Source organism: Anser anser (assembly GCF_964211835.1).
Source record: "Anser anser genome assembly, chromosome: 3".
NCBI classification, from domain to species: domain Eukaryota; kingdom Metazoa; phylum Chordata; class Aves; order Anseriformes; family Anatidae; genus Anser; species Anser anser.
The window spans coordinates 97,074,682-97,092,593 of record NC_139722.1 but is presented as its reverse complement, the minus strand read 5'-3'; the positions used below and the strand labels follow the sequence as shown (position 1 = coordinate 97,092,593).

General features: G+C 40.0%; 1 protein-coding gene across 2 annotated transcripts in view; it reads left to right on the top strand.

Moving 5' to 3' along the window:
• LOC310897624 (uncharacterized protein) overlaps positions 1–17,036 on the top strand; it is a 59,262-nt gene extending 42,226 nt beyond the window's left edge. Inside the window, exons 3-4 of one of the 2 annotated variants that reach the window (XR_014582416.1) lie at positions 14,068–14,135; positions 16,564–17,036. Coding sequence is in view for 1 of the 2 variants with exons in the window: in XM_083831456.1 (XP_083687582.1) it covers positions 14,068–14,135; positions 15,330–15,356 (95 nt within the window). In the remaining variant the exon portion in view is untranslated. Of the gene's footprint in view, positions 1–14,067; positions 14,136–15,329; positions 16,509–16,563 lie in introns of those variants that run through there. The other variant, XM_083831456.1, reaches the window with a different exon arrangement.
• The last annotated feature ends 876 nt before the right edge of the window (positions 17,037–17,912 follow it).

The window sequence follows — 17,912 nt, the reverse complement described above, 5'->3', positions numbered from 1 at the left end:
GTTCCTGTTACCACAGCACAAAAGCTGTGGATCTCCAGAACAGCACACCTCGAGCTGAGGAGCTGATGTCCACACCGAATGCATCTCAGGTTGTTTACCTTGGACTCTTTCTAGGTGGCTGGAGTGCAGTAGGTGTGCTGCTGGAGTGTGGAGATTCCCATTTAGTTTTGTCACCCAGTCTGTGAGCCTCAAGGCTGTTTGAAGTGCAAACCAAAGCATGGTAAGTGGGATGATAAAGACATTTTCTTCAAAAGCTTGTTCCTAATTTGAAACAGAAAGCTAGTGTGGTCACACTTCCTTTATTTCTTATGCTCAAAGTTTCCGGACACATTATCCTCTGCATCAATATCCCTCACATGGTTAAGTCTTCAGAAATATAGCTGTGCTGTCATACAAACTTAAGCATTATTTGTTTTTCCACAGTGAACAAACAAACAAAAAAAATTAGTATTGAAAGAAGTCCTGTGCAATGCGCACCAAAATATGTGGGAATGGTCGTACTTTCTGTGCGTCAGATCATTGATAAGTCATCTGCAGCAAGCATCTTGTGTGCAATTTTCATCAATTCAAAATGCAGAGTAATTTTCACATATTCAAGGGCCTTCAGCAGCAAGTTTTTCAAAGCCCTATGTTATCTACAGTATCAGTTATGCTTTTTACCTGACCTGGATTCTCTTCTCCTTACATTTCATTATCACTTTTATGTAAACTCTACTTCCACCATATTTCGTTTTATCACCTACCTTCTGAGCCAAAACCACAAGTGATAATGATGTGATATGCCTACCAACCCCAGCACAACTTAAATTTGGAAGCAAGAGGTGTCCTGTTATATTCAGGATTGTCTTCATCCATTAATCAACTGTGTAAGTAGACCTACAAATCCAAAGAATGTTATGCTATGTTAGCCATGGTTTTCTATGTCTGTATGTTCAAAAGAAAGCTAAGGTCGAGCATCTCTGGATGTTTCTAGTATACAAAATATATACAACAAACAACCATTAACGAATTTTAAAATTGTAGTGCTTATTCAGTCCACTCAGTGCTCTTGAATGTGAGCCAACATTAATTCAAACCCAGTTGATCCTAATAAGTAACTAAGACCCCATTTCATAAACATGCAATTCTAGCTTGTTATTTCTGGCACTGCCATTAAGTAAAATTCTCTACCCTCAGAGCGACAGATTTAAGGGATTAGGGATAAACTGAAAATTGTGAATAATTCACGATTTCTTCCCTCTCCTTCTCCCCACCGAAGGCAACTCTAGAGGGGGTTAATAACTGCTCTCAGTCATACACCTTTTCTTTTGTGAGTCGTGTACAGGAACGTGACTGGCCAGGGCTGAGGATTTGCTTGTATGAGTGGAGTCTGTAGGATCAGATATTTTCTTCAAAGAATACTTTCTATTATTGTCAGAGGTTTGCTAGGACAAGGCACCACCGGCTGCATTAAAAACTACTACTTACACTTGGTAATCCTGAACAAGAATCTGAAGTGCGTCCCTAAAGTGTGTTGTCCCATTGTTTTGTTCTTTTCAAAAGAAACCTATGACATTTCAAAAGAATCTGACTTTTTTTTTTTTTTTTGTTACTAAGGTGCAGTCAGTGTCATTTCTTCCCATGGTACTTTAGATAACCTGGAACACGTGTTATCCTTGTTCCTTAAACAGATTTTCTCTTCTACTTCTGGGATTCTGCAGAAAGATATTTAAGGAAGATCTTGTGGAAAACTTTGCAGCAAATTTTCAGTAGATACGTTATATTGCATAGAATCCAGTGATGTAGGAGCTTGGATTAAAGCAACCTAGACTGAAAAAGTGTGTATTTCTTAGTACGGACACTTCTTACACAGCCTTTCTCTCTACTGTGCCACTGGATTTCTTGTGCGGTGCTGCAGTCTTAGAACTGTAGGATGTAAGTTTAGGACTGTCCATTTGCGTGTTTATACAGTGCCCAGTCGCTGGTACCTCTGGCTCTCTGAGCTTCTAGGCACTGTGGAGATCTGGAAGAGGTAAGACCATGCTTCACCCCTCTCCTGAAGTGAGAATCACTCACTTGCATTCAAAAGGTCTGTGCTGCTATCTGAAGTCATCTTGCTCAGCCTCTGAGCCGTCTTGCTAATTCTGCAGTGCTCATATGATGCTGTTGTACTGTTGCAGAGCTGTAACAAAATTAAAGAGAGGTCCAGTAAAATGAAAAGTCAGGATACTAATGGTCTCACAGGCTTGCTGCCTTCTTTATTCACTGTTGGTGATTAGCTGTGGTGTTCAGGAGCACTCAGTAATTTTTCTCAAAGGATTGCTGATGTGGTTATTGTTCTGGGCTTTCTTTTTTTCTTCATGTGCAATTATTATTTTTATCAGAGCATGTGGGAAGAGTGCTGTGCTTGCAGCTGTGTGAAGAATACCTTCAGAAAAGACCAACTCAGTTTATAAGAGAAATCAGGTGTATTGCTGTTAAGTTTTGGGTCAGTAGCAGGGCACCAAGTGACTTGGATTTCTTCAAAAACAGACTAAGGCTTTTGATTTCTGAACAGAACAGGGGAATGCATGTAACCCACAGAGACTGGAGTCTCTCCAGGCCTATCTAACATAATGAGAGAATTCTTTGTGAAATACATAAAACGATGACATTTTAGTGGTGAGTGAAATATTTGATTACTTTTTCCATAACTTAAAATAATTGCAACGTTCTTTTGTAATCCCGTTCCTGGTGAGGACTTGGAATGTGTAACCTCACCATATATCTACCTCGGAGACATCTCCAGGGCAGCTTGTGGTGATATGGAAAAATGGTTTGAAAAGTCTTTTTTTTTTTTTTTTTAAACATTTTTTAAGCCCCAAGGAAAAGCTACACGCACGTTCATCTGGGAAGACATCCAGAAGATGAATTCAGACTTGCAACTGCAAGTTTGAGGTGAGGAAAGCAGGTCAGGGCAAAGTTTGGTGAGTGTTGTGGTGGCCAAGTGAGACGAGGGGAGTGCCAGCATCCCGTGGCCATTTGCAGAAGGGGAGAAGCGGCATGCAGCGGGTGGCAAGCGAACTCTGTCTGTGCCAGCTCACCACCCCTGTCTCCTGGCTTGCTTGCTCCCATGCCTTTACAGGGTTGATGCTTTAAATGTGAAGGGTGGATAGACAGGAAGGGATAAAATTTGCGCTTCCCCCCGGGCTGAGGGCTGAAATGGCTGCAAGACATCTGCATCCATATTAGTTCTGACAACCATTAATGTGATTGTCACTGTAATGTGTCAGTGTGCGAGGAATAAGTGAATAATAAGTAAGGGATTTTAGCACTTTGGCACACAGAAGAGGGTTTTAATGTCATGTGATGCCTCTGGTTAGCATGGGTTGTGGCTTAGCACGATCTTTCACAGCAAAAGTTATTTGTTAAATTTAAAGGCAGAATGTACATCTAGCTTTCAGCAGCAGTTAAAGAACAATTAAACTATTAAATTGGTCTCGGCACTCAGGACATACATGCTCCTGCAGCAGTAGAAACGCTCCTAAGCACTGTGTTATGACTTCTTATTCCTTGTATGGAGACACTGAGTGGCTCTGTCACAGATCATCATCAGCAAAGGATGGTGTCTTCCCCGTGGAAATGGCAACTGGACATTCAGGAGGAATCTCATGGGTACAGGGACCATTGCCACTGAGAGCTGCAGTGGCATATAAAACAGGAATAGAAAGGAATTGGTTGATATCTGTCTGAACAGCAGAGTTAAAGGTAGACCCAATTTTTCTGTTCCCACCAACACCATATCCCTGCTAGCAGTGCGCTGTGCACACCTGGTCACTGAGGACAGAGGATCTATTGCTCAGCACGGGTGTTTATCACACTGTTCATGGATAGTTCTTTCATATTTTAGATTGTATAAACAACAAAAGACGCTTTCTCAAAGAGTAGTTTGCAGCTGGGCAGTAATGACACAGCATTTCATGGGGACACAATGCCTTGAATGGCTGTTTCTAAGGTAAAAACATTAAAGCAGTTAAACCTGGACTGGTTTCATTGATGAATTAGACCATGAATAGTAGTTGCCAGTGTGGTGCAAAGGAGCTAGTGTTAAGAGGTAGAAGGTCTGGGAAGGGATAGTAGCAGTTGTATATTGACAGAAGATGAGCTAGGCTACCTCATCCATCTTTGCCAAATTAATTATTTGCTTCAATATTTATAAAAGTGAATAGGAAACAGATGGTAGAAATGGAGATGCCTGTCAGGTTTTTCGTAATGGAGAAAGGAGAAGGATTGAGAGGAAATCAGAATCCCACCAGAAGAGGGGAACAGGAAATTAAAATGTCAGACAACTGACAAAACTGCAAGACCACACACAAATATAAAGAGGTTTCTCATAGGATCTCTAGAGCATTTTAAATTTAAGTCTTCTCTCTTTTGCCACCCAGAAATCAGAATAAAGATTTTAAAAAAAAAAAAAGGTCAAAACACACACCCTCAATGATGTCCTTTAGTATGTGGTATTTAGAAAAATTCTTCAGGAACGTGTCAGAGCAGTTTAGAAAGGTGCTACTATTACATCTAGTGAGAAGACTGAGAGCAGAGGAGATGGGGAATCCCTGGTTCATGGTTTGAGTTTGGTGGTATCCGCATCGTTCTTGGTGCTAAGAATTCAGTCTGCATTCTGCAAAGTCCCATGCTGTGGTAGGAAAAGGTTTTGCAGATTAGGATTAACAGATCTGTGTTATATTCGCAGCCATTCTGAGCACCAGTTGCTTGTGGTCTGTCCTTATGTTTTTGACTGTGCTCAAGCTAATTTCACCTGAGGCACAAGAAGTGAGACGAGGGGGCAAGGGAGTACTGCTGGGCAGGGGTAGCCTCAGAGGAAATGCTACACCTAGGACATCAGATGGTAGAAGCAGGAGAATAAGGGAGTAAAAGGATAGGGAGCTTTCATGATGAACAGATTTGGTGGAAGAGTGCCAGGTGCGTTAACTGACGGGCAGCGATCCCAAATCCGCGTGGGAGCCTGAGAGTCCCCCTTCGGCATGCAGCAACACATTCTCCATGCGTGCCAGTAGGAGACAGCCTAAAAAGCTGAGCTGCTTTCTGTGGAAATCTTTTTTTGCTACACCATTATCTGAACTGGATGGGTTCGGAAGAAGGTTGCGAGTCCAGACAGGGCTACCAGCCTCTTCCCCTCTCAGTATTGCTTCTGGTTTTAAGCATCCTTGGGAGCACAGGGAGGTATGTGCTTTGCCCAGCACCCTTCCCAGATGGGGAGGGTTTGCTGCTGCTCTAGTCCTCTCTGCTCTTTAGCTGCCCATTGCTTATGTCCCTTCATATTCAGCAATCACCATGGAATAAGGGCTGTCTGCTGACCTTTCCTTCAACAATAAATGCTGAGCCAAGTGGGCTGCTTTGCTGAGATATGGATGTTTTTCTTTCGTTCTGTCTGTCTTGTGGTAGGGTTTTGTATGTCTCCCTTTGACTTTGGCCAAGTGCCTCGCAAGCTATGGACTCTGAACGTCTGCCTTATTTGGAGAAAAAACATAGGCTCTTCAGTTGGTTTGACCTCCCAGTAAGTTTTCTACTCTCCTTTGACCGTTTCTGCCTTGCCAGTCTTCACATTGAGCTTTCTTCTCTCTTCCATATGTTCACTGATCCCTCTTCCTTCCTCAATAAATAGAAGAGAAAATTTTAGTATCTGCTGTTAATTGTGCCTGAGTACTTCTGCTGGTGTTTGATGTTTATCCCAGGAAAAAGACATTTGTAGGTTCACATTCACACCAGGTCAGCAGATGCTGCTGCTGAGGATTGTATTGAAACTTGTAAAATAGCCTACTTTAATCAGGAGCAGGCACAGGTCTGCCTCATAAATCTGTTGCCCACTGTGTTTTTGCCTGACTGGCAAATTCAGGCCTTCTCAAGTAAGCTCTGTAGACACCCCATGAACAACAATTTATTGTAACTCCTTGTTCCAACAGTAGCCTTTTCAGCTTGGTATTGGTGAATATAACTACAATGTTGAAAGTAAAAACTAGTCCCTCTGTTGGCCATTGAGATCAAGATTAAGCCTTCTGGATCAAATGCAGACCACAGTCCACCAGAAAAATTGCTTTGTCTGCAATCAGCTCTTCCTCCATTTAACAACTGGCAAACCACAACAACAAAGTGAGGAGCAAAACTTGGCATGGTGGAGTCCTTGGCCAATGGCAATAAGATACCTACCAATAAGATAGATTTTTTGATTTCCTCTGTATCGGCTTTTAAAAGGAGAAGTGTTGGAAGGAGAGAAGAAATAAAAATTCAAGTAAGTGGTGCAGCAGTTCAGGGGCAAGCAGAGTGTCAGATGGATCCATTCTTTGTTTGTCTGAAGGTCCGAAATGGAGGCGTTCTATAAAATCTTGGTTTTGCATGGCATTCATTGTAAGCAGATAGTGTAGGAACAGCAAATACATTTGGTTTTAGCTCGATTCTAGGAGAAGTTGGCACTTTTCCCTTTTGCTTTTCTTCCTTCTTCCAAACACTGAGAGCTTTAGCAGGTGCCTCCCCAGCAGACAGATACCTTGGGAAGCTGGTGTTTCCAAAAGATCGGATATGGGTTTGTCTGAAGTTATTCATTTACTAACCATGTGAAGAAATGAGGAACTATCAGATGTGGGATGTAACTAGCATCTTTGTGTAAGCGTCTTTGCTGATCACTGAATGAGATCAAACTCACCCCTGAAGCAGGGAATGATGAATGTCTTGTGTAATTTTCATCTGTCTTTCACCTGACCTTACTTCCATTTAAGATAGATCTAAATTCATCCCAGAGGCTACTCCAAAGATGAATTGTATCTGGTCCGTTGAATTTGTGACTTAAAGGCTGAAAAGAAGACATATGTGTTACCAAAATATTGCCTGCTAGAGAGGAAAAAGGGTCCAATCCCTTATCCTAGAACATTCATCTTTGTGGTGTTTTTTTTTCCCCCTCACTATTTATTTTTTCAAGGATCTGACAGAAGTTGGTTTGTCCTCAGTAATGGCCTGCCTGGAAGAAATCTTGAAGATATTTACTTCCTTTTCTCTCCACTTAACTGAAAACTGAAATGAGAAATACCCTCCTGTATGTGCTGCCCTGCCATTCTTTCTGCCTGTCCTGCCACCGCTGCTCTCCCACAGGGCTGCTGTAAATCACAGAGAGTTGTCACTGTGATGGATAGGAGTGACTTGGGTACTGGGAAGTCCTGCAGAGGAAATGCACTCGTAGACAGGGAAGGAGAAGGATCAGCATCAGCACAATATACAAGCAACTGATGTCTTTTTCAGAGGCTTATCCGTACTTGTATAATGTGCCTTTCATAACGCTTCCTTCACCTGCAGGGCTTGCAGACCCTGGCCTCTGGTGCGCTGCCTCCCTTTGCATTGGTCCCCACCTTACCACACAGCCGCTGCTGTCTGTGTGGTCTTTGAAATTCACACGGCTTGGTGGCAACCAGTAGGGAGGGAAAATAACGTGTTTTATTTATTTAGAGTCAAGCGCAGTTTAAACTCCGTTCTAAATAAATAAAAACTCTTAGCCAGATTTATATAAATAAAAAAGCAGATTTTCCCCTCTCATTTGGCTGCTGTGGAACAGCATCAGTTTCAAGACCACACAAGGAGCTGCGTCGACAGCTCTGAAATGTGCAGTAGAGGCAAAGGTAAGAAGGACCTTGATAACTTGCTTTGGGCTGCTAATGCCTCGAGGTTCCCTGCCTACATTAAGGAGTAGCCCTTGTACTGTGGTGGGTTAAAATATTAGAAGAAAGCTGGGAGCATCTTATGTCTTTGACAGAGGAATATTTCTATAAAAGACCATTTTCTCTTCAGATTATTCATCCACTCTGTACCAAGACATATGGGTGAATAAGATAGGATCAGCTGGCACAGCTGAGCGCTATTATTTCAGTCTTTTAGTATAACCTACAGCCAGTCGAGCACCCATAAAAAGCAGGGATTTGAGGAAGAAATGTTTTATTCTTTGGAGGCGGATCACATTTGGCCTCTGGGGACTGAGTCTGCGTTATGCAATGGTTCCCAGTTCCATCAAATGGTGCTCCCACATGGGTGCTGACAGCGCTGTGTCTCTGGTTACAGCCATCACTTAGGGGAACTCCAAGCGTGGTTTCATTTTCTTGGGAATGAAACGTATTAGTTATGTCTGCACAAGGTCTCAGATCTCTCTTCACTTTCGGACCTGCCAAGATCTCAGAAAGGGTGACAAACAGCTGCTATGTGGAGCACCTGGGTTTTGTTACTTCAGCTGAAAGATTACAACAGGCCCTAAAACAGAGATCGTCTGTAAGCGGGATCTCCTGGTGGCAGCGTTTGCTCTGCTGCTTGCAGCCGAAGATGGGCTGGAGGACATGGGTCTGCTGGTTGCAAGACTAGACTGAGAAAGGGCCCAATTAATGATTGTTATTTTGTGACCGGTCAGAGGCAGCTACAATTATGACTAAAAAAATTTTTAAAAAATCAAAGAAACGCTCTTGCAAAGTGAAGCCTTGCTAGCAGCTCATTACCTCTTTCATAGTCTGAAGCTCCTTGGGCTGGAGGACAAAATGACCAACAGATGTTAGTCACGTTGAGGAAAAATGTCAAAGAATAATTTTTTAAACATGTCCTTTTATAGCTTACTTTACACACTTTATATATTAATTTAAAGTTATGTATGGTTATATATCCCACAATACGTCTGGGCTGTCTTGCTCTGTTAGTAAAACAGCAATTCACTTTTCTCTTCCCACTTAATGATGCAGCTGGGGTCACAGCTTGTCAGAGGCATTGGTGTCAGAATGGCACAGACTCCCCAGCTTTTTCGCAAACCCCTTATCCGTAAGGTACTTAGTACGTCTCAAGGCTGGATTGCTGTATGGTCCAATTTACAGAAAAGTGCTATTTTTCTTTGCACAAGTCATCATCCATATCATCCTACTCCTACTTCTGCTGCACCAATCTGCAGATGGTTGCTTTGGTTGCCAAAAACTTTGACATGGAAAATGGTTTCTGCCCCGACCCATTCAGCCCAGAGAGATGACGAGTTTCCTTCCTTGTTCCATGTGGTGGAGGGTCACTGAGTCTTTTTTTGGTAAGACTGCTTACCTTTCTAGAAAATGAAATTTCATTTTGAAAACGCAGTTGATGCATGAACATAGCATGGTATCGGCTCACACTTCCTTTATATAAGGAATTTCAAGGCCCCCAAAACTGTTGTGGAATAAGTTTTTGAGTTAAAAAAGAAGCTTTTTTATGCTTTCTTCTATGAAAATATAGTGTCAGTGGCAATAGACTCTATGTGCAATAAACAGCTTCATGTGGTTATTAAACACCTCAGTCTTGCCTTATAATTTAACCAGCCATAAAAATCATTTATTGCATTGCATGCCGAATTGCCATGAAGGACGTCACTTACTTACTGCAGCATTCCAAGTAACTGCACCAAAGAGACTATTCTTTTTCACAACAGAGAACTAAAATGATTTACTCGAGTTTAGCTCACAATAGTAATGTGAGATGTTTAAACACTTGAAGATAATTTAATGTGTGAGTTTTAGTTCTTTTCTAGGAATGATAGCTGAGCTATTAGCACTGAATCAGAAAGCAGATGGTTCTGCACCTCTTGTGTTGCTGACTATGAAATATCGTATTCTCTGACAGGAGTGAGCTCCTGGAAAAACTGTGCAAGTTTACAGAAAACAGCCACAAAATTATGAATACTAACAAATCTAGCTCTTGGGATTCTGAGTGACATGGATTTGCTATTCCATTACTTATTTTATTAAAATTCAGTGTAAATGTTAGATCTGAAACATCATAAATGTTCCAAGTCATACAAAATAAAAGGCTATGGGAGGTTATGTTTAAGGAGAATAAACAGAATAGTCTATGTAATTGTAGTCAGGCTAATTTGATACTGATTCTGAACAAAAATCATGAAAATCTTCTTTGGACATACAATTATCTAAAGGTTATAAAGTAATTGTTGCCAATGAATATAGTTTTAATTAAAACTGCTCTTGCCGAATAACTAGATCGAATTTTACATTTTGTTGATAAAATTAAATGTGCTGACCAACTGCTCACAGATTAGGGTAAGACAATTAGCAGGAGATAAAAACACTGCTGCAAAAATTAAAAACATTTTGTAAAAGCTATGTAAGGGTTATCATCTGAAAGGTTGAAAGTTTTTGTTGTTGTTGTTTTTGTTTTTCTTTCAGTAAAGCAGCTACAGTAATTGTTAGCCCAGTGCTATTCAGTTGACCCTTTTCCTCCAGTTATTTAGAAATAAATATGCAGTTATTGTTAGAATAATATCCTGATCTAATTGCACTTTGTGCTGGGAGGACCTTTTTGCTGATTGGGTGGGACTATTGGATAGGCTACGTTTGGAAGAACAGACATTTTATCACAGTCAAATGCAAGCACAAAGGTCTGTATTTAACTGGAAGAAGGCCCTACATGTAAGATTTCTGCATGCTAAAAATCAATGATCCTGAACATTTTAAAGTTCATGGTAGTTACCTTAGTTAACAGGAGCTTTAAGGATGCTTTTAGGAGCGTGAATACAGCATTGGATGAGCAGGTCAGAGAATATTCTGCAGGACTGGAGATGATTACAGTCATAGATTATAAATATGAGGAAAGCAGGTTCTGGTGTCTGTTAGGAAACGAGATCATAAAATGAGGAAATAAGTGAAAACAGTTCTGGGGATGTTTTAAGGTCTATTGATACTCTATAATCTGATGCTTAGGAGCTAAGTAGAGCAAGGAAACTGATGGGAGAATTTCAAGGCTACAAGTTTGTTTACATGGGTAGAAGACTTCTGGCAGGCTTTTTTATCTAGCCAAAAAGCCAAACAAGATCCAATGACTAGAAGGTGAAGCCGACCACATTCAACTTAGAAATGTACCATAAAGCTTTTTTGCTGCTGCTGTTTTAAGAGTGAAATAAGAGGTAAGACTGTGACAGCTGTTCCATTACTTTCAATCTCTGGAGCGAGACCAGAAGTTAATAGAAGATTTGCTGTAGTCTATCAAAATACCTGATACACAATACTTGATTGGAAGGCACTTTACAAAAAGCTCAGAATCACTTCCCACATTATCCAGAGAAGAAGACTGAAGCACAATTTTCTTTCTCACCAAAATTTTCACAGCAATAGTAAACCTGGATCTAAAACCCCAAATGTCTTGAGTCTTAATCCCATACTCTCTTCCACTACTCTGTACTGCCTCTCTCAACTTTAATAGTCCAAATGGATAACTAGGGTTTGTAATAATAGCTATCAGCTTAATTTTTTATTTTTGGTCCTGTGTTATGGAGGAGGTCAGATTAGACGGTGGGAATAGTGGATTTTTCATGAATGTGAATATGATATGAATGTGTTTTCTTTTAAGAAAAATGTAATGTTTAATAGCTGCAAAACATTTCTGTAAGTGGCATTGGGCACAGGGAAGGATTTTGATTACTTGTGTTTCTTGCTAAAAAGTTTCATCTTATTTGTCTTCTACTTACAGGCCTAAAATGGATTTGGTAATTGATAGTTTATAGATCTTAAGACTGAATTACACAATGTATAACCTACATATAAAACACATAATGTATGCCAAAATTCTTGGTGTTATAATTTTTTCTATAAAATATTTGCGTAAACAAGTATGTAAGTATATATATGTTTGTGTGTGGATGTTTGGGAGGCTTGTGGTAACAAATTCTTCTCCAGTACAATAGTGTCTGGATAAAAATCTTAACCACTTAAAAGAGAAAATGATTCTGTTATGTAGCTGTTCTAACTCATTGTGCTTTAGCTTATACGATACTTTTATACTTAAGTGCAGATGTATCTGTCATGACTACTATGGGGTACACAACTATATCTCCAGACTAGCTTCACTGATCTCACTAGCGTAACTGACAGTAGAACTTGGCCCTCTAAAATTTAATATGTCAGTCCTAAAATAATTTTAAAAGTTATTTATATATCTGCTCCTCCTCTGCACTGCTTGTAACCTGAGACCATCCATGCAGATAAGAATGTAGACTTGTCTTTTCTAAATTGAAGACGTTCTGCTCATACCACTGGAGAAACAAACTAAAAAATAAGGCAACCAGATGTTTAAAAATGTTGAAAGTCCCCTTTTTTTCCTCTCTTTTTTTTTCTTTTTTTGGAAAGGTAGCTACGTTAAGTAAACATTAAAATGCTATTTTTTCTATATAACTATTCATTTTTAATGGCACCCCAAGAGTTCGTCCAAAGGTCTCCAGGTCACTTGGGAGAAAGTACAGTATATTTTGGCTCCACAGCCTTTGACTTGCTACAAAGAGCTAATTCTTCCAATTAATGAAATAAATGTTGCTGATGTAGATAGATTGACAAATTATTTTTAAAGGCTAATTTATGCAAGCAGATGGCAAGTCAGATATGGCTAGAATATTTTAAGAGGCCTTCACTGGCAGGAAAGGAAATCCTTGGAAGAACAAGATACTAGGGACTATTCACATGGTGGCATTTATTCCTTTGGGCATCTTTTGTCCACAGTGGCACTGCAATGAAGCTGGAAAGCATGAAGACATTTCTTTTTCCTGTAAGGCTTTCAGGAGGGTTTTCTGCTTAGGGCAAAAGTAACCTGTTCCGACAAGATACCAGTGATGGACTTCTACACCAGATAGCCGCAGTTCTGGGAGTCCTTCCTGGGCATACTGCAGGGCGTTATGTTTTCCTTTCAAGAATAGATTCCTCTCTTTGGGACAGCATCCTGAAATGCCTGCATTTTAATTCAGTTTGAAACAGTTTATGAGAGCATTTGTATTGCAGTTCTGATAATCCAGGAGAGGAGCAGCTCCATAGATTAATGTATGTATGTGTGTCAGTAATGGTGAAGGTGTGTTAGCACATACCTGAGACTCTCTCTGGGGTATAGTGATGTCTGGCTGCAATTTCTGAGCTTTAAAACTTTTGTTAACTAATGTGATAGCCTCTGTGTTTCCAGGCAGGAAATAGCACTCACTGTCAGCTGTTCTGTACACGGTGATCAAAGGTGTGTTCCTGCCTTGATACCTGAAGATATGAAAAGGGTTGCCCCGAAAAGCTTCTCATCTCTCAAGGAACACATCTACCTCTAGTTATGGCTTCAAAAATATAAAATATGAGTTGAAAATGCAGAAATTCCTTTTGCCTTCTTTGGAAGCAAGACTTGTGGCTCTCAGCTGGTGCCCATCAGTGTAATGTCAGAAGGTTGTAAGGTGATATAGGATGTTGCACACTGCAGGATAATCTGGATATACCAGAACTGCCTTTAAATGCACCTCCTAATGTACCACATTCAGCCCTCGTAGTACTCGGTTAGGTCTTGGGCAGAACATGAGGGTGTATTAGCATATGCAGGTTTTCACACTGCTGTAGCTAAACTGCTTTTGTTCCCCATGGGTTAGCTTGTTTGGAGCCTGGTCAGCTGTCTATATGCTGTGCTGTGCTACGTGCAAAAGACAAATGTCACAACTTGGCAGAAAGCAGCCATCCCGGTAGTGGAGTTAACGTCTATGGTCTCTTGGTCTAGCTCAGTGAGAATAATAACTTCAAGACGTGGAATTAAATTGCTTTGCTACTGTATGAGCTTTTAAGTTAATTAGCTGTGTGAGTGGACATCTGTGCAGGACTAGCTAAACCTCCAAATCCTGGCTGAACATTACTCTATTGGGAAATAGCAGTCCTCAGCCCATGTAGATAGTTCTTTTTTTTTTTTCCTTTTTTTTTTTTTCCCCCTCTTTCTTCCTGTTTATGACTAGGGAGCCATTGGAGGCTGTTTTATTTTCAGTCACTTGGAGCTCAAATATGAGCCATCAACCCGCAGAGCAGTGTAATATTACAGATAGTTGGATGTTGCTCACTGAGCCCCAAAGGCTAAATCACCTCTGGTTAAAATATCAGTTTTCATTGTTAGTGAAATTTGATTTTTCTAAAGAGAAATGTCAGGAATACATGGAAGAAACTGGCTTATCATTCATGTTCTGGTAGTAGCCTAGTCATAAAAACAGGCTGAATTTGCAGTACATGTGGATAACCTCTTATAATGTATTGTTTACAGAGCCCAGGAGAGAAATCTCAGCATCATGCCAATGCAAGAGTTTTGTTATCCCTTCTCTTGGGAAAAAGGTATGCAAAGAAAATCATTCATTTGTTGTTTTAAGAAGAATATATTTACCTTCCAAGAATTGCATATCACAGATTGGATTGATTACTACCATTAGCCTATCTTCTGCTGCAAAGTATTTGCTTTGTTTCTTAAAGAGAAAACAAAATGTGGTGGTGCAGCTCAAACACGGGGGATATGAAGAGTATGATTTTGCACAAAAAGACTGCTTCTTCTGGCTGCATCTGTAGACAGATTTAAGAAAGCAGCCAGTGAGGCAGTTTCAGCAGAGAAATTTGTGTGTGTAGTCTTTTTTTTTGTAGGCTGAATAAGACATAATCCATTTTCTCCAGCTGAGCTCTGTCTACAAATGATGCCAGAATGTCTGTGCCAACCTCCCCTCCCCTCTCCTCCTCTCCCCCTTTCCCTTCCCTTCTCTTCTCTCTCCTTTTCCCAAACACTTCCAAGAGCCAGGTGGATATTTTTGGTATGTGATGAAAGCTCTGACAGGAAAATTAAAAATTAACCTCAAATAGGCTTCTCCCCACTCCCACTCTGCCTACAGAATGCCTGAAGGAGACCATAGCACAGTATGAGTATTGCCTCCCAACACACTTTGTATGTCAGGGACCTCTCCCAGTCTATTCAAGAAGCTCTTTGCAACCTCCAACAACTTCACTGTAAATAAAACTTTTCCCAGTGATGTTTTCTGGAAGATGCAGATTTATGAATTCCTTCAGTTCCTCTTAGTGTCAGAAGCAACTAGGATTGTAAGGTGCTTTTCAGGAGCTATTTAAGGATAGCATCCTTAATTAATATCCAATTAGATTCAACGTGTTATTTTCATGTGCTTTGCCACACTGTTAAAGAAACTGGTATATGCTCGATGTCGCCCATCTTTTCAAGGGTACCCAACTTACATTGGTCCTGTCTAGCCTACATGCTAAAGAGGGAGAGTCAGTAAAATGTTACCATTACAACATTGCTGTATTGGTGAATGCTCTTTAGTAAATGAGAGGCTTAGCATAATCTTACATTTCTTGATTCATGTGATGTAGTAAAGGGTGAAGTTTAAAATGCCAGCTGTTTTTTTCCATCATTAACAAGGAAAGAAACCTCTGATGCTTGTGGTGAGAGAACACGACTGAGAGTGGAGGGATGGAAGCTTATCAGCTTTGATCTGTTGTACTTGATTTTTTTTTGTTTGTTTGTTACAGGCTCCCAATTTTCCTTCTTTGCTCTAAAAGCTATATTCAAAGTATTGGATCACTTTTCTCCATATCGGTGAATCTGTTTATTGACATCCTGTTAGAGGCCTGTGCAAATGGTCTTCAAAAAGGAGTAAATGAAAGACACTAGTGAAAAGCAAAGTTTGACCAGAGGGCAAAGATCTGTCAAAAACACTTTATCTTTCTTTGTTACTGAGACACGACCAGATGCTTGTTTATAACAAAATGCCTGAGTTGGGAATTTTGAAAGCCCAGATGAGGAAAACTGTATCTAATTGCTTTTAGGAGTGCAGCCGTGTCTTAGCTGCAGCTTGGGTTGGTGTGTCCTAAAATGCTGTATTTGGAGATTCTGGGAGTGGAGTAAAAGTATATATGTTTTTGCTGAAGGAGATAGGGCTGTCAGTTCAGAAACCCACTGAACATCTGCTCTGGCTGAGCTCTGTGGTTTAACTAGATTAAAGGTCCATATTAAAATGATCATCAGTCAATCTGAGCACTTCCTCAATTTGAGAAGCATAACATCACACTCAGTGTTGCAGTTTCCAGAGAAGCTGATGTGTTGTGGTAAGTTTAAAAAAAAAATAAAAATAAAAACAGTGAAATATTTCACAATTGTGGTTTGTTTGGCATATACAGCATCACAGACTAATGTTTAACCTAAGTTCAAACAACTTTGAATTTGTTGCCATAAATAACTTTAAATTTAGCTAATTATTTTAGGCACATCTTGGATATTAAGTCTACTTAGCAAAATGAAATGTAATTCATGTTCTTCTAGCTTTGGGAGTGTTTCCAACCAATAAAGCTGTAGCACAGACCACAAATTTGTGTTGTTTCAGTGGCACAGGGATCATTTTCCTTTTATTTCAACCCCTGGATAGCCATTTAAGACTACCAGACTACAGGTTTTATGAATTGTAGGCATATGAATTGCCAGGAAAGCTCTGTTTTATTATTTTTAAAAAGCCACCATTACAAAAAGAACATCCAACCCTGCCAAACAAACCAAGATAACCCTCTTCTGTTGGCATTCGCCTGTGTGCTAGTTGTCATGTGTCTATAAATAAGCCTTTTCCATAGACAAGTTGATAGTAATTGAGTAGATGTATCTTACATGATGATTTGCAAGAACTCTTGCTGTAGAAAATAAAATTACTGAGAATTAAATGTCTTGTTGCATTTATTAATTAATCTAATTACTTCATTTTTGGTTTTGCTGTAGGAAAACAGTGAAGATATAGATGTTTGTTTTCTTCTGCACCATGCATGCAACAACATAGTTTGGGAAGTCTATTTGATTTAGATCATCCAGAAAATTTATTCAGCATTGTGGAAGCATGGTGTTAGTGAAAACAGTTCTATAAATCAATGTGCAGCAAGTTGATGCTCCCTTTCAGGAATGCCCACCGCATGGTGAGGAAGCATCTGGTGCAACTTGGACGTTGGTTTTCTTTTTTGTCGCTGATTTTAATAGCCAAATGTGCAAAAGTGCTTACTGCAAATATTTCAGGATTTTTGTTGATGGAAGTTACAGGTATGAATTGAGAGACTGGAATCAAGGGACAGATTATGTCTGTTTGGAGCCTGAAGCACATTCTAGCATGTAGATCCTGTGTGATCCTCCTGCCCCCCCCTACCCCCCCTTATTCCTTCCCTCACACACTCTTGTAACTGCAATAGGAGGAAGGCATTTCTCTCAGGAAGCATCGGTGATCTCTTTTTCTTTGCACACAGGGAATTTGTTGGAAGGCATACAGCTATTCTTCCCCATGCTTTGAAGGCTTGACTTGACCTGGTCTGCTGCATCTTTTCCTGTCCTTTACTGGGGTAATGCTGAATGAGACCTTGCAGCAGTAGATCTCATTGAGATGAATGTGTTCATATTACTGAACTTCAGAAGACCAGAATACATCAGATAAATGCCATGCTGTCAACCTATTTTTGAAAAAAAAATGTGGTCTTGAATAATTTGAAAAATAAAAAAAAGAATCTAGGAATACAATATTATCAGATAATCTCATGATCTGGGATGGTATAGAACAACATTAAGGTGTGTGCACATTAGCCTCTCCTTCCTGAGACTGCTCCAAAAAGTCACATTCACAGGCAACACCACAGCTGTATGTAAAGTTCTGAAAAAGAAGCTCTGCTATGTAAGGGAAGAAGGTGGTGGCAGAACAAAACAATGAAACAACATGATGAGATAATTGTTAATTTTCTAAACTTAGTTGTTTTGTTTCTACTCATTATTGACTATGTCAGATTACTGATGCCATTTCCACATAGCCCAGCTCTAATTCTCATTGCAGCTTTTGCTCTCTTCCAAAGGAAGAAACGTTGTGAGGACAATGAGTGACTTTTTGACAATGTAAGGTTCTCAATAGAAAGGGAAGTGTTCTCTATCATTTAGAGTGAAATTTTAGTCTAGCAAATGTCTGAAAAGTCATCATGTATTCATGGTGACTACTGTATTGTAAAGTATGGCATTTGCCCCACTAAGGGCTGAGTTTCTTGGTCATGTGGCTAGGTTTACAGTATGGATGTTCACGTTACTGATAATGTCCTTCAGAT